Genomic DNA, 17,102 nt, shown 5'->3' with positions numbered 1-17,102 from the left:
GGGAGCGAGGACCTGTCCCCGTCCCTGCCCCCACCGCGGCCCCCGCCCGACCTCCGCCCCCGGCGCCCGCCCCGCCGCGCAGCCGGGCCGCCGCCTCACAATGGCCGGGAGCCGCTTCACCGCGCGCAGGGATCCCGGCCACGCGCGCGCCCCTCCCCCACCGGCCGCCCGAGCCGGGCCCGGCCCCCAGCGCACACAGTGTCCTCTCTGCGCCCCCCGAGGGAGAGGAGAGGGAGGCGAGGCTCGCCCTTCCTGGCGGGGTCGGACCGTCGTTCGTCCGGTGGCACGGGCGGCGCCCACAGAGGGACTACTTTCTCTCCCCTGGAGGCACTACTTCGCGGAGGCGTCGGCGCTGGCGGCGCGCACGGCATGGCGGCGGCGGCGGCGGCGGCAGCGGCGGCGCGCCTGAGGTAGAGGAACGCCGGCCCGGTCAGGCCTCGGCGCGGCCTACACGCTTCGCTCGCCCGCTCCCGCCCCGGCCCCGCGCCCGGCCATGGCGGAGCCCTCGCCCGCCCGACGCCCGGTGCCCCTCATCGAGTCGGGTAAGACGCGCCGCCCGCGCCCTCCCCGCGGCGCCCCCGCCCCGGCCCCCTCCCCGCCACCCTCCCGCCCGCGCCTGACCCGACTCCCCGTCTCCCCGCAGAGCTGTACTTCCTCATCGCCCGGTACCTATCGGCCGGCCCGTGTCGGAGAGCCGCCCAGGTGAGTGCGGGCCCGCGGGCGGCGGCGGCCGCGCCCCGGGGGTCCCGGCCCCGCCGCCGCCTGGGGTCTCGGGAGGAGGGCGCCGGGCGGACCGGGGTGCGGCCCCCGCCCCCCTAACTGCGCGTCTCGTCGGCTGCAGGTGCTGGTGCAGGAGCTGGAGCAGTACCAGGTCTGTGCTTCGCGGCCTCGCCCACGCCCGTCCCGCCGCGTCCCCTGCGTCCCCTCCCGGCCCTGCCTGGGGCCGCTCGTCCGGCTCCCCGCCCCGCGTCCCCGCCGCCCCCCACCCCGTTGCGCCCCGCCACCCCCCGCTCGGTGGTCACTCGTGTGCATCTTGGGTCTTTGCAGCTGCTGCCGAAGAGGTTGGATTGGGAGGGCAACGAGCACAACAGGAGCTACGAGGAATTGGTGAGACTTTTGACATTTCCATCCCGGTGTTTCCGAGCACCCGCCCCCCGCCCCCTTTTCGGGGCTCCCGCCGGAGGGGCGAAGTGACCGAGCCGCGCGCGGAGGGGGCGGCCAGGCGGCCGAGGCATCCCTGGGACAGCGGGACCGCCTCCCGTAGGCTTTGTTTTGCTTTGGGGAGGCCGGGTTTGTTTGGGTAGGAAACGGCCCTGGGGGGCGGCCGGGTGGAGGTGGGGGCGACCTGCGCCGCGGTTTGTGGCGGGGTGGGTCCCCAGGTGCGGCTGCCTATGGTGAGAGCCGGGGGCTCGCCAGCCATTCAGCGAGCTGCTCTCAGCCGTGTTTGTCCTGAACCCGACTTGTAACTCGACCTTTGATTGGTCTTCCTCCTTTTGCCCCGCCCAGATCTTCCAACCACTTGTTCCCTAGGAATAGAAGCGTTGGTGTTTGAAAGGTGGAGGAAGGTTCCTCTCTAGCTTTTGGTTTATTTTGTTTTTTTCTTTTTTCCTCCGCGGAGTAATAAAAACCCTGCTGCTTTGAGACTGTGCCACTCCTGCAATACTTTCGCCGTTCTAAACTGTGTTACACTTGTTGAATGCCTTGGGAAATTTTGATAAACTTTTATAATGCTCTTGCTGTGCATAACTTAATATAGGCTCTAACTATGTAGTTTCTCTTTCTGGAGCACCGTTAACGGAGATTGCAGTTCTCTTTTCATTGTACTTGCTCGTCTTTTTTAGTTACTCTCACTATATATGCTTTTGTTTTATTCACTCATTTGTCCTTGGTGGAATAAAACCTTTTTAGGAGAGTATTTTTTTCCAATTTGTGTATTAGAACAAGAAATTCCTTTAGTTGTCAGGCCATATTAAGCTTCCTGTATGAGTAAAATAACTGAAAAAAGAGCTCTTGAATGATCTTTTACTATGGTTCTAACACCTGTAAGTAGAAGTTGGTAGAATATGAACATCATTGTTAAACAAGAGAACAAAAATAGGATTTGTTCTCTGAGAACAGTTAAGTATTAGCACTTAAACTTGGGTCAATGTAACAAAAGAGTCTTTTCAATTGTCAGTTTTTTTTTTTTATAAGACAAAATTCTAACGAAAATTCATCACTGTAATTGCCAATTTTAATATTTGCTTTCCTAGAAGTTTTTTTTTTTTTTTTGAGGCAAACGCTTAAAAGTGAATATTTTCTTTTTTTTTTTTCTCTTTCTTTCTTCTTTTTTTTTTTTTTTTGTCTTTTTGCTATTTCTTGGGCCGCTCCCACAGCATATGGAGGTTCCCAGGCTAGGGGTCAGATCGGAGCTGTAGCCTCCGGCCTACGCCAGAGCCACAGCAACGTGGGATCCGAGCCGGGTCTGTGGCCTACACCACAGCTCATGGCAATGCCGGATCGTTAACCCACTGAGCAAGGCCAGGGACCGAACCCACAACCTCATGGTTCCTAGTCGGATTCGTTAACCACTGTGCCACGACGGGAACTCCAAAAGTGAATATTTTCAAGAAAGTTCTAAAAATTTTGCAGAGGAGTTCCCTTGGTGGCACAGTGGTTAACGAATCCTACTAGCAACCATGAGGTTGTAGGTTTGATCCCTGGCCTCCATCAGTGGGTTAAGGATCCGGTGTCGCCGTGAGCTGTGGTGTAGGTCGCAGAGGCGGCTCGGATCCCGTGTTGCTGTGGCTCTGGCGTAGGCTGGCGGCTACAGCTCCGATCTGACCCCTAGCCTGGGAACCTCCATATGCTGCGGAAGTGGTCCCAGAAAAAGGCAAAAAGACCAAAAAAAAAAAAAATGCACAGTTTTTACTGAAAGTTAAGGAAATGTTTAATTGCTCTCTTGTTTCTGTTGATAAGTGAAAATAGTGTTATCTGTGAAGCTGCAGAGCATTATTGAAATGACGTTGCAGTCATACTGGGGAGAAAGGTGCTTATGTTTTGAAGTAATAAGTATAACACTGTAATTAATGGCGAAGTTACTTTAAAAATAGGTTGATGTATTTTTTTGGCCTTTTCTTATATTGCTTAAAACTCTACTTAAAATTCTGCTTTAGGAGTTCCTGCTGTGGCTCAGCAGGTTAAGAACCCCACGTAGGGAAGTTTCTGCTGTGGCTCAGTGGTAACAACCCGACTAGTTCGATCCCTGGCCTTGCTCAGTGGGTTGTGGATCCAGCGTTGCCGTGAGCTGTGGTGTAGGTCACAGACTCGGCTCGGATTCCACGTTGCTGTGGCTGTTGTGTAGGCTGGTGGCTATAGCTCCGATTTGACCCCTCTCCTGGGAACTTCCACGTACTGCAGGTACGGCTGTAAACAAACAAAACTGAAGTTATCCAGAACCTCTGTGATGCTGCTGTGATGTGGCTATGACTTAAGTCATCTCATTGCCGAATGATTGTCTGGTGGATATCCTCCTCCTTTACCTCCCTCCCTCCTTTCCCAGCATTAAGTGCTAAAGGATGAGCTTCTGGTATAGAGAGTCATTCTTGTGTCAAGGGAATGTGAGTAGCTTCTAGTTCTCCAAGAAAGTCTCATTTTTTCTTTTTAGAAACATTTTATTATGAAGTGTTTCCAATGAGAATAATGTGATAAATCTCCACATACTATAAATAAGTTTATCAGTTTGCTACATTTATTTATTTTTTTTGGTTATGCTTATAGCATATGGAAGTTCCCTGGTCAGGGATCGAACCCATGCCACTGAACTACTGCAGTGAGGATGCTGGATCCTTAACCTGCTGGGCCACTAGGAAACTCCCTATTTTTTAATAGTTAATTTAAATTGAGCTTCAGATAAGGTCCTTGAATTGTGTCAGCACAATTCAATGTCAGAATTACCTTAAATCTTTTTATCGTGTTGTGTTTTTTCCCTGTGCTGTTGATTTAACTGAAGAAATTGTGCTGTTCTGTAGAATGTTTTACCTGGTTTGTCTTTTTCCTTAGGGTGTTATTTGTTTTCTTACATTTAATTCCTTTTTCTCAATAGCTCTCATTCTTGGATCAGAACTGTCTGGAGAGCTTTATAAAATCACGAAGTTCCCATTGTGGCCCAGTGGAAATTAATCCAACTAGTAATACTACTATGAGGTTGTGGGTTTGCTCCCTGGCCTCGATCAGTGGGTTAAGGATCTCGAGGTGCTGTGGTGTAGGCTGGTAGCTGTAGCTCTGATTTGACCCCTAGTCTGGGAACCTCCATATGCTGCGGGTGTGGCCGTAAAAAGTGGAGGGGAAAAAAAAAATTCTGAATGCTCTGGCTCTGCCCCAGGCCACTTAAGTCTCTGTGGTGGGATTGGATATGACCTTTTTAAAGTCTTCCGGGTTATTCCGATATCACTGTTTATAAAGCTACAGTATATCTAGACTTCCGACCATGCTGTTATTCCAACCTGTACTTTGAAAGCAAGAATATTTTTGAGGAGTTCTTGAAGTGCTGCGGCAGAAACGAATCCAACTAGAAACCATGAGGTTTCGGGTTCGATCTCTGGCCTTACTCAGTGGGTTAAGGATCTGGCATTGCTGTGAGCTATGGTGTAGGTTGCAGACACGGCTCGGATCTGATGTTGCATAGGTTGACACCTGTAGCTCCTAGCCTGGGAACCTCAAAAAGCAAACAAAAAAGTATTTTTGGTACTTCTTAAGAGTTGAGACTAGCTAACTCTCAATACCTAACACCTGCATTAGCAGTTGAACTGTGAATTTAATTGGAATTTTCATGACTTGTAGGTGGTGAAAAAAGGGGAAGAATGAAATAGAACTATAGCACTGGATATGGGACTTGGGAAGGACTGGATTTGTAAAGCAGGGATGTTTTTAAAAAGGGGAAAGATTGGATATACTTTGTAATTGAGTAACATGGTAAGTTTTTGTAGGTCAATCACTTCCTTAACCTAAAAAAAAAATCAGAAGATTTTTATTTTTTTTTAATTTTTAATTTTTTTTTTTTTTTGCTTTTTAGGGCCACACCTGCAGCACATGGAGGTTCCCAGGCTAGGGGTTAAATCAGAGCTGTAGCTACTGGCCTATACCACAGCAACACAGGATCTGAGCTGCGTCTGAGACCTACAGCATAGCTCACAGCAATGCCGGATCCTTAACCCACTGAGTAAGGCCAGGGATCAAACCTGTGTCCTCATGGATGCTAGTTAGATTTGTTAACCGCTGAGCCATGACGGGAACTCCAAAATCAGAAGATTTTTATATTATAGTCTGTCGTTAGAGGATTTATTGTCATTTAGTTTTTTTTTTTTTTTTTTTTTTTAATAAAAAGGCTTACTGTTGGAGTAAGCCTTTTGTGTAAGGGAAAGCCTTAAAAATTGCTTGTGTTGAAATCAGTATTTGGTTTATTAGAATTGTAAGTGGTGGCTTTTCTTTTTCTTGGCCATGCCTGTGGCATGTAGAAATTCCTGGGCCAGCGATCTAACCCATACCACAGAAGCTACCTGAGCTACTGCAGTGGCAATATTGGGTCTTTAATGTGCTCCACCACAGGGAGCTTCCAAGTGGTCATTTTTCTTAAAACTTTAGGTTCATTTACAAATCTCATAAATATAGTTATATATAGAGGAACAAGTATAATTGTTTTTTACATTTTGACTAGTGTTTAATTTGTTGCGAGACTTTAATGTTAAAGTATTTAATACCGTATATATATATAAAATATAATTTTTAGTTATATGGTTGAACCAGTGGCATGTGGAAGTTACCGGGCCAGGGATTGAATCTGAGCCACAGCTGTGACCTACGCCACAGCTATAGCAATGCTGATCCTTTAACTCATTGAGGGAACTTTATTGCTTAATATTATTAATTAAATGTTTTTTGGGATTTCACAGTGTATTTACAAATAGATGATGATTTTACTCACCTCAAGGTGGCAGACTTAGATCTAAGCATAATCTTTTTAAGAATTTAATGAGTTAGAGTGCTGTTTCTGTTCATAAATGTACATAGCAAAACTGAGAAGATAGTACAGAGATTTCTCATATACCCTTGCACCCATAAGTGCGTAATTTCTCTTGTTATCAACATCTTCCAGAGTTTTCTGGTGGCTCAGCAGGTTAAGGATCTGGTGTTACCACTGCTGTGGCATGGGTTTGATTCATGGCCTGGGGGTGGAGCCATGCCACCGATGTGGCTCAGAGCGCTAAGAACCCGACATTGTGTCTGTGGGTTTGATCCTTGGCCTTTCTCAGTGGGTTAAGGATCCAGCATTGCTGCAAGCTCTGATCCACTGGCGTAGGCCTCAGCGGCAGCTCCAGTTCAACCCCTAGCCCCAGGAACTTCCACATGCTGCAGGTTTTGGCCTTAAAAAGAAAAACAATGAAACAAAACTCTCTTGTACCAGAATGGCATTTGTTACAATTGACCACCATATTGACATATCTACTCACCCAGAGTCCATAGTTGACATATTCTCTTACATTTACTTTAGGTATTCTTTTTTTTTTTTTTTTTTTTTTTGCCTTTTCTAGGGCCGCTCCTGCGGCATGTGGAAGTTCCCAGGCTAGGGGTCTGATCGGAGCTGTAGCTGCTGGCCTATGCCAGAGCCACAGTAATGCCAGATCCAAGCCGCGTCTGCCACCTATACCACAGCTCACGGCAATGCCGGATCCATAACCCACTGAGCAAGGCCAGAGATCGAACCCGCAACCTCATGCTTCCTAGTCGGATTCGTTAATCACTGAGCCATGACGGGAACTCCAACTTTAGCTATTTTTGATGTTGGAAATTCTGAGGGTTTGGACTAATGTACAGTGACAGGTATCCACCAATAATTACAGAGTAATTTTACTACCCCAGAAGTTCTCTGTGCTCTGCCTAATTATTCCTACCCCCCTCTTTCCCTGTCACTGATCGTTTTGCTCTCTTTATGGTTTTGCCTTTTCCAGAATTTGAGCCTTTTTTAAAACTTAGCAAATGCTCGAGTTCTTGCCGTGGTGCAGTGGGATTGATGGTGTCTCTGCAGTGCCAGGACACAGGTTCAGTCCCTAGCCCAGTGCAGGGGGTTTAAAGATCTAGTGTTGCCACAGCTGCGGCATAGGTCACAACTGCAGTTTGGATCTGATCCCTTGCCTGGGAACTCCATATCCGAGGGGTAGCAAAAAAAAAGAAAACTTAGGAAATGTTCTTTTCTTCGTAATACCTCTTACCTTAAAGTCCAGCATTGCCTTATGCTGCTGTAGCCACCCCAGCTTTCTTTTGGTTAGGGGTGGCATAGTATGTCCCTTTTATCTTTCTACCTTTGGTCTTCCTATGCTCTCATTTCTAAAGTGTGTCTCCTGAAACAGCATGTAGTTTTTTATTAATCACTCTTTTAGTTGGAATGTTTAAACTGTTGGTGTTTTATGTAATTACTGAAACATAATTGTATTAGGTCTACCTGATACTTGTTTTATATATGTTCCATTTATTTCTCATTTCTCGTTTTGGAGTAATCAGCTACTATTCTATTTTTGGGGTGGGGGGGCGCAGCGGCTGTACCTGTGGCATGTGGAAGTTCCAGGGGCCAGGGATTAAATCTGAGTTAGGCAGCGACAGTGCTAGATCTTTAACCTGCTGTGCCACAAGAAAATTCCTATTCTTTTTTTTTTTTTTTTAAATTTTTTTCGTTTTAGGGCCACACCTGCGGGCGTATGGCATATGAAAGTTCCCAGGCTAGGGGTCAAGTTGGAGCTGCAGCTGCTGGCCTATGCCTCAGCAACAGCAATGTCAGATTCAAGCCACATCTGTAGCCTACACCACAGCTCACGGCAGTGCCGGATCCTTGACCTGGTGAGCGAGGCCAAGGATTGAACTGGCATCCTCATGGGTACTAGTAGGGTTCATTATGGTTGAGCCATGAAGGGAACTCCCCCATTCTAGTTTTTAAATTGATTTTCCATTATATATCCTTTTGTCATTTTAGTGGTTTCCCTAGATATTACAATATGTGTTACCATTTATTTTAGGTAGGTACTTTACCACTTTTCATGTAAATTAAATTAAAACTATTCGTTGTCACCCTCTTCTTTGGGCTGTTTTGTTATTTATTTTAATGAAGGTTTGTTGGCAATAACTCAGTTTTCCTTTTTCTTTCTTTTCCTTTTTGGATTGAAAACATCTTTTGCCTTTTTTTTTGGCCTTCCCCACAGCATGTGGAAGTTCTTGGGCCAGGGATGGAATCCGAGCTTTAGAAGCAACCTGAGCTACCTCAGTGACAGGGCTGGATCCTTAACCCACTGTGCCGCATGAGAACCCCTCTTTTGTATTTGAAAGTTTTTTTTTTTTTTTTCCTTCCAGCTATGAAATTCTGGTTGGTTGGCTTTTTTCTTTTTCTTTTCTCCCCACCTTTCTTCACATTTACGTTGAAAAGCCATCAGTGTTCCTATTGCTGCTTTTAAGAGAATATTTTTTTCTGTCTACTTTTTAAGGTTATCATTTGTCTTTAATTCTCATATGTTTCTCTGTGACATACTGTAGTCATCATAGATTGCTGCATAACAAATTATCTTGAAATTCCCGTCGTGGCACAGTGGAAACGAATCTGACTGGTAACCATGAGGTTGCAGGTTCGATCCCTGGCCTTGCTCAGTGGGTTAAGGATCCGGCGTTACCATGCACTGTAGTGTGTGGGTTGCAGATGCGGCTTGGATCCTGTGTTGCTATGGCTGTGGCGTAGGCCAGCAGCTGTAGCTCTCATTCGACCCCTAGCCCGGCAACCCTGATAGCCACAGAGGTGCGACCCTAAAAAGCAGAATAAAAAAAAGAAAATTTAGTAAATTTAGTAACTTGAAACAACGCATTTATTAGTATCTCACAGTTCTTTAAGTCATCAGTCCAGGCATGGCTGAGCAGAGTCCTGTGTGCTGGTCTCTCCAGGCTTCAGTCAGAGCGTTGGCCAGACCTGGGGTTTCCTTTGAAGGTTGGAGTGTGGAAGGATCTCTTGTGAGTTCCCGTGGTTTTTGGCTGGCATAAGTTCCTTGAGTGGATTATTGGCCTGAGAGCCTCAGCTCCTAGTAGGCTGTTGACTGCCCTCAGGTCCTTGCCACACTGATCTCCCCAACATGGCAGCTTGCATCATCTGAAGATGAAAGCTGATAAAGTGGTCTGCTAGCAAGACAGAAGTCACAGTCTCTGGTAACCTAACCATGGACATGTTACTCAATGTCAGTGTATTTGTTGGTTAGAAGTAACTTAGTCAAGGGGAGGGAGTTTCGCAAGTCTGAGTGTCAGAGGTGGGGATATCGGGGTCCATGTCAGAAGCTACCTACCACATGTGCCTAAGCAGATTTCTTTGCACTTGCTCTGCTTGGGGTTCTCTGAGCTTCTGTCTGTAGGAGTCAAGTAGTTTAATGTAGAATTAAAGTTCCACGTGGGAAGGACAGAGGACTGGAGCAGAGTAGTTCGAAGAAATAATGACAGCATTTTCCAGCATCTGGGCCATCGCTGGTTCTGTTTCTATTGGCCACTCCATGTCTAGACCCTGGGACACGTCTTGTGTCTCTCATTATCTTTTGAAGTATATTTGGCCTTTTTGTGTTAAAAGAGGCTGAAGTAGTATCGTTAGTTTCCATGAGAGACGTGCGCTTCTTCCTCTCAGGGCTGTTAGCCTGTGGTGCTGGGTCAGTCTAATTGTATTTGATTATCTCTGGCCTTTGTTGCAGCTGTAGCTGTGTTCACTTCATAACTGACTTGATGTGTTTTGAGGACGGGATCAAGACTTTCCCTTCCAGCAGAGTTTGGAATTTGGGCGCTAGTGAGGTCCTTGAGATGGCTAGACTTTATAGCCGAGTTGCCACCTTTCCAAATTTGGTAGGATCTTGTTCTCCTTTCTGTCCAGCTGCCTGCTTTTTGATTGCTAAAGAGTTCTCTTTGCTGTGCAGTCCTACCCTTGGCTTCCTACCTGATTCTCCTATCCCTAGCTTTGCGAGGCTTCTCCCCCCAGCTGCTCTGCGGCCCGTTTCTGGCCCTGTGCGGTTGGTGAAGGCCTTTGGAAAGGAATTGGGGTGGGTCTGACTCACTCTGACAGAGGCTTCTTAGCATTCTAATTGGTCATGCCAGCCCACGGTTGGCTGTTTAAATGTTTGGCAGATTTTTTTTTTTTTCTTATTCTCATCTGTGTTCTTTCTCTCTCTGCTAGAGATGAAAGCAGCTGTGAATCTTTTTTTTTTCTGTTCACAGTCCTCATCAGTTTCTGGGATGTAGTTACTTAGAATTGTTTGCTCAGCTCTGTGACGGGGATAAAAAATTATTTTTAAGCTAATCCAGCCTTGTCTTCATGTTTAAGGTGAGAGCAGTATTCTCACACCACAGCTCATGGCAACACTGAGTCCTTAAACTCACTGAGTGAGGTTCAGACCCTCATGCTCATGGATCCTCGTTGGGTTCGTTATTGCTGAGTCACGATGGGAACTCCCAGGAATAAATGATTACTTTTAACTTTTAAAAATTATGTGGGACATATAACCATCTGTAGCTGTCTGTAGGTACACCTAATTATACTTCTGGACACATAGTAGGCTCTCAGTATTTAGTGAAAGAATTGATGTTTAATGCTTAGTGTATTTTCTTGATGAGAACCAGTCATCAACAGCTTGGTTTTTAAATGATATTTTGTCTCATTTTTGATTTCTTAAAATCTCTTTAGATAATGTACTTCATTTGTAGGTCAGTTAGAACAGTGTTGAGTACTGAACAGTCATGAGATACATAAAAGTTACACATCCCCCTTTTCTTAAGCTCCTTAATCCACTTCATTAGGGATGTACAAAATAGAATCGTTCAGTGATTGTTTACTCTCTTCCCTTTTTTATATAGAAATGGGGAAGTGGCATTTTGAACACAGAACTTCTGTGTTAAAATTATCTAATAACTCTAGCAACACATAGTGAATTATGCATGCGATATTACTTCAGAATTTGAGACTTGTATTTTAGTATTTGTAGTGGGGTAGGTGAATGTGATTTGGATGTAAGAATGGAAGTCAGAAAAAATCTCTTGATTTTGATCAGTTTGCATATATTTGGCTTTCAAAAACATCTAGAAGCTACTTCAGCTCTAAAATTCGTAAGATACTCCTTGATTATCTCCTTCCATGCCCTGTTTATTTAGATGCAGTATGGCTGATTCCAGTGATCCAGGATGTTCCCTCGCTAATGCATGATGCGTTTATTCAGTAAACGAATACCTGCCATCCTCGGAGTTCCAGGGATGCCAGTGGGGATGAGAGATAGACAAGCTTATATCTTAGGGGCAAAGCTCACCAGAAGCAGCAAACAAGTTACCATAATACAAATTCAGAACTTTGGAATTAGGAAGGAAGGAAAGGTCAGAGGAGGTACAGGGTAGTTTGGATGGGTGTTGAAGGAAAAATTTTGTTGACGGGGAAGCATTTGACTTGAAGGATGAAAAGGAGCCAGCAATGTGAAGATCAGAGGAAAGGCTGGGCACTGTCAGTCCTAAAAACCTGTATAAGAGTTTCCTGGTGGTGCAGCTGGTTAAAGATCTGGTGTTGTCACTGCTGTGGCACAGGTTTGATCCCTGGCCTGGGAACTTCTTCATGCCATGGGTGTGGCCAAAAAAAAGTATGTATTTCCTCTGACCCAGCAGTTAAGTGTCTAGGACTTTTTTTTTTTTTTAAGAAAGTGAGTTTATTGGCTGTTGATAACTCATGTTTTCTGAATTGCCTTCTAATATCTTTTACCTGTGTGTCCACTGTTTTGTAAGAATTCTTCATATATTTAGATTATTTTGTCACATGTTCTAAATTCCTTTTTCTAGTTTGCAGGTTGCTTTTTAGTTTCTTTGATGGTTTTATTTTTAGAGGTTTAAGATTTTTAATTTTGTTACATCTGTTAATCTTTATTTTGCCTTTATGGTTGGTTGTCCTTAAAGCCTTTCTGTACTGAAAATTATAAAGGCAGTGGAGTTACCATTGTGGCTCATCAGTAACAAACCTTACAGGTATCCATGAGGTTGAGGGTTTGATCCCTAGCCTCACTCAGTGGGTTAAGGATCCATTGTTGCCGTGAGCCGTGGTGTAGGTTGCAGAGGCGGCTTGGATCTGGTGTGCTGTGGCTGTGGTGTAGGTCAGGTAGCTGCAGCTTTGATTCAACTCCTAGCCTGGGAACCTCTGTATGCTGCAGGTGCCTAAAAAAAATTTATAAAGGCAGTATGATGTATCAATTACTATTTTTTTGGTTGTGCCTGCCCTTGGCATGCAGAAGTCCCTGGGCGAGGAATTGAACCCAAGCCACAGCAGTGACAATGCTTAATGAGTCCTTAACCGCTAAGCCACCAGGGAACTTCCAGTATTATGTGTCTATTTATGTATATATATTTTTTGGCCATTTATAATTTCTTTTTTAATGCCTTTATGTAGATTTTATTTTAGCATTTGGTTAGTACAGCGTGTGGATCTAGCCTTTTCCAAATTGCCAGTTTGCAAGTAGCATCTGAGAATGCAATCATTATCATTTCCTAAATTCTTTCTGACTTTCCTCTGTGGACTTTTTTTTTTTTGTCTTTTTGCTATTTCTTGGGCCGCTCCTGCGGCATATGGAGGTTCCCAGGCTAGGGGTCTAATCGGAGCTGTAGCCACCGGCCTACGCCAGGGCCACAGCAACGCGGGATCCGAGCTGCGTCTGCAACCTACACCACAGCTCATGGCAACGCCAGATCGTTAACCCACTGAGCAAGGGCAGGGACCGAACCCTCAACCTCATGGTTCCTAGTCGGATTCGTTAACCACTGTGCCACGACGGCAACTCCCCTCTGTGGACTTTTTCTGTTCCTATGACATTCTGACTCTTTCAGCGATTGAACTTTTATGGTATTTTTTTTTTTTTTAATTTACTGTTTTATCAAATTCCCTATTTTTTTTTTTTTTTCTTTGTATGGCTACACCTGTGGCATATGGAAGTTCCCAACTAGAGGTTAAATCACAGCTGCCAGCCACAGCCATAGCAACGTGGGATCTGAGCCATGTCTGCCACCTATACCACAGCTCACATCAGTGCTGGATCTTTAGTCCACGAGCGAGGCCAGGGATTGAAGTCACATCCTTGGGGTACCATTGGGGTTTGTTACCACTGAGCCCAAACGGGAAGTCCAAAATTCATACATTGTATTTATTTATTTATTTACTTATTTTTGCTTTTTAGGGCCACACCTGCAGCACATGGAGGTTCCCAGGCTAGAGGTCGAATCAGAGCTACAGCTGCCTGCCTACGCCACAGCAACTCAGGATCCGAGCCGTGTCTGCGACCTACATCACAGCTCATGGCCAGATCCTTAACCCCACTGATCTAGGCCAGGGATTGAACCCGAAACCTCATGGTTCCTAGTTGATTTCGTTTCTGCTGTGCCACAATGGGAACTCCCAAAATGCATGCATTAAAGTGTGCCTATCTCTTCTGATCGAACATATTTAGTGAAACAGTATTTTTTAAAAATGAAGCTTGATTCTTTTGGGAATACTTATGTCTTTATTAAGTTCCTTGTAGGATCCAGACTTTAATTAATCTTTGCACATTTTGATCATATTATGCTTAGAATATTCTATTTGATTTGGTACAACAAAAATCTCAAGATGAGTATTTTCAGAAGTCAGCTGATGTGTGGATAAAATCCCTGAGAATTTTGCTTTCTGTGTTTTATACTTTTCACATAGTCTGAAGTTAGGTCTCAAAACAGAATCCCCTATCAGGAATATCAGAAATCTTGAGATGTTTCTTCTCCTCAGTAGTTTATAATTTGAAAAAGCTTACATAGTCTGGAAAGAGGGTTTGTTGTTTTTGCTAAGGGAGGAATAAAATGATATTAATCCATTGCATAGGAGTGCTAACTAAGGTTATGTCCCCATTTAACATTGGCGTCAGCATTCATAGCATTTTCTGGGCATGCCTTGTTTTATTGAATTGGTAGATGACTTTGCTGCAGATACTGAGATTGGTGGACTTGGTGTTACAATTTGTGAGATTTTGTAGCACATGACAATAAGCCTTTATAGGTTACTTCCTTTTCTTAGAAGCAGTGGCTTAAATAATAGTACAGAATGATAAATTATAAGTTTGTAGGTGGAACTGATGCAGTGATTTCATGCTGTCACTGAGGAGTCTGCTTCTGCTTGAGCAGCCTTGACATTTTGGCTTTTTTCCCTCAGATGCTTAGTTTTTTTTTTTTTTTGTCTTTTGTCTTTTTGTTGTTGTTGTTGTTGTTGCTATTTCTTGGGCCGCTCCCTGCGGCATATGGAGGTTCCCAGGCTAGGGGCTGAATCGGAGCTGTAGCCACCGGCCTACGCCAGAGCCACAGCAACGCGGGATCCGAGCCGCGTCTGCAACCTACACCACAGCTCACGGCAATGCCGGATCCTTAACCCACTGAGCAAGGGTAGGGACCGAACCCTCAACCTCATGGTTCCTAGTCGGATTCGTTAACCACTGCGCCACGACAGGAACTCCCAGATGCTTAGTTTTTACATTGCTGGATAGATCTTTCAGCTCTTGCCACCATATCCTACAAGTGATGGGGGAGGGGAGGAAGGCTGCTTTCTTCCTGTGACTCTTTTATTAGGGAGGAGAAAGAATTTTTCCAGGCACATTCTCCTGCCTTAGGAGATTTTGTCTCAGTTTCACTGGCCAGAACTAGATCTCATGGTCCCCTAGTTATGAAGGAGTCTGAAAAAGTGAGGTCATGCTTACGTGGGGGAGGTAATGGCTGTTGTGTAAGCAAGTGATCAGTGCTCTGGGAAGCTAAAATACATTTAAATGCTTTTAAATGTAGGATCTTCCCACCAACACTAGAACAGTTCTCTGCCTAGGTCCTTTTGTATATACTGTTAAGTTCTTTATCCTCTCATTTCTGTATCCTGCTCTTGACTACTAAACTTGTATTTCTTAATAAAGTTTAGAAGAGGAGTTCCCTTGTGGTGCAGCAGGTTAAAGATCTGGCGTCTGCAGTGGCTCAGATAGCTTCTGTGGCGCAGGTTCGATCCTTGACCTGGAATCTTCTGCATGCTGCAGGCATGGCCAAAAAGATATAATCATCATTTGTATCAAATGTACTTTTTTTTTTGTTGTTTTTGCTGAACCTGTGACCAAAAAAAAAAAAAAAAAGCTAGAAGAGACCAAAAACATTTATGTTATCAGAAGCTGAAGGGGAATTACTTAAGCAAGGAAGATACCACATTTTTTATTTTGTGTAAAAGGCAGAGCTCTCTGTCACTTCCCGCATTTCATTATTATACTGTAGTTTTCATTATAGGAATTATGATATTTATGTGTTTTTCACTGCAAGATTTCTTGATGTAGTTTAAAATAGATTGAGGGGCGTTCTTGCTGTGCAGCAGTGGGTTAAGAATCTGACTGTAGCAGCTTGGATTGCTGTGGAGTTACGGATTTGATCCCTGACCCTGTGCAGAAGGTTAAGGGATCCATTGTTGCCGAAGCTTAGGCGTAGGTTGTAGCTGAGGCTTGGGTCGCAACAAGATTGGCTTCATCTTGAGAGCACTGGGACGCAGGTTCAATTTCTGGCCTGGCACAGTGGGTCAGGATCCAGTGTTGATATAGGTGTGACCTTAGGTTGCAGCTGAGGCTCTTCTCTCTGGCCTGGGAACTCCATATGCCGCGGAGCAGCTGAAAAACAAAAAAAAAACTTTCCTCTTCATAATTCCTTCTGTTTCTCTCCCAGCCCCTAGCAACCTCTGAGCTGCTTTCTGTAACTATGTATATATATTTGCACTTTTTAGAGTTCTGTATAAATTAAATCATACAGTGTTTGCTCTTTTTTCTGGCTTATTTTAGCTAATATTTTGAGATTCATCCCATGTCATTGGGTGTTACTGACTTTTTAAAAATTGTTGAATAGTACTCCATTGTACAGATATGCAGTAACATATATGCTCATTCACCTGTGAACGGACATTTGGATCGTGTCCATTTTGGGGCTCTTAAAAAGAGAGCTTTTCAAGAACAGGCACTTAAAACCTTTGTGTGGATATGTGCTCTCATTTCTCTTGGGTAAATACGTAGGAGTAATAAAGCTGGATAATGTGGTAGATGCGCGTGCTACTGTCAAAGGTCCTGTTCTGCTGTTCTCCCGAGTGATGGTTGGTTCCGGTTAACCTTTCCACCAGCGGCTTATCCACATTCTTGCTCAGCTTGGTCTGCAAGTAGGTGTGTAGTGATATCTCATTATAGTTTAATTTGCATTTCTTTCTTTTTTTTTTTTAGGGCCGCACCTGCGGCATATGGAGGTTCCCAGGCTAGGGGTTGAATCCTAGCTGTAGCCATGGGCCTATGCCAGAGCCTCAGCCACGCAGGATCCGAGCCACATCTGCAACCTTCACCACAGCTCACAGCAATGCTGGATCTTTAACCCACTGAGCCAGGCCAGGGATTGAACCTTCGTCCTCATGGATGTACGTGGGTTTGTTAACCACTGAGCCTCTACGGGAGCTTCCAAGTTTAATTTGTATTTCATCAATGAGCAGTCATGTCGAGTATCTTTTTTTTTTGCTTTTTAGGGCGGCATATGGAGGTTTCCAGGGTAGGGGTTGAATCAGAGCTATAGCTGCTGACCTATGCCACAGCTGCATCAAGGCAGGATCCAAGCCGTGTCTGCGACCCACACCATAGCTCATGGCAGCGCTGGCTCCTTAACCAGCTGAGTGAGGCCAGGGATCTAACCCGCATCCTCATGGATACTAGTCGGGTTCGTTAACCTCTGAGCAACGGTGGGAACTCCTTTTCATGTATTTATTTGCCATCTTTGTATCTTCTTTTGCCCCTTTAAAAAAATTAGTTTTTTTTTCCTTTTTTGTACATGAGGCTTTATTCCTAGTAATCCCAAACTGCAAATAACCCAGCTGCCCAAGGTTTTTATTATTATTATTATTATTATTATTTTTTTTTAGCTATTTCTTGGGCCGCTTCTGCGGCATATGGAGGTTCCCAGGCTAGGGGTCGAATTGGAGCTGCAGCCACTGGCCTACGCCAGAGCCACAGCAACGCAGGATCCGAGCCGTG

General features: G+C 45.0%; 1 protein-coding gene across 2 annotated transcripts in view; it reads left to right on the top strand.

Annotated features, from left to right (window-relative positions):
* The window catches only part of BRWD1 (bromodomain and WD repeat domain containing 1), a 120,506-nt gene continuing 103,755 nt past the window's right edge, over window positions 352-17,102 (top strand). Inside the window, exons 1-4 of one of the 2 annotated variants that reach the window (XM_021070988.1) lie at window positions 352-542; window positions 644-702; window positions 842-871; window positions 1,048-1,107. In XM_021070988.1, coding sequence (XP_020926647.1) covers window positions 494-542; window positions 644-702; window positions 842-871; window positions 1,048-1,107 — 198 coding nt within the window. In that variant the 5' untranslated portion in view covers window positions 352-493. The remainder of the gene's footprint in view (window positions 543-643; window positions 703-841; window positions 872-1,047; window positions 1,108-17,102) is intronic. The other variant, XM_021070989.1, reaches the window with a different exon arrangement.

This window comes from Sus scrofa, chromosome 13, assembly GCF_000003025.6.
Source record: "Sus scrofa isolate TJ Tabasco breed Duroc chromosome 13, Sscrofa11.1, whole genome shotgun sequence".
Classification (NCBI taxonomy): Eukaryota; Metazoa; Chordata; class Mammalia; order Artiodactyla; family Suidae; genus Sus; species Sus scrofa.
This window is presented reverse-complemented; position numbering and strand designations above follow the sequence as displayed.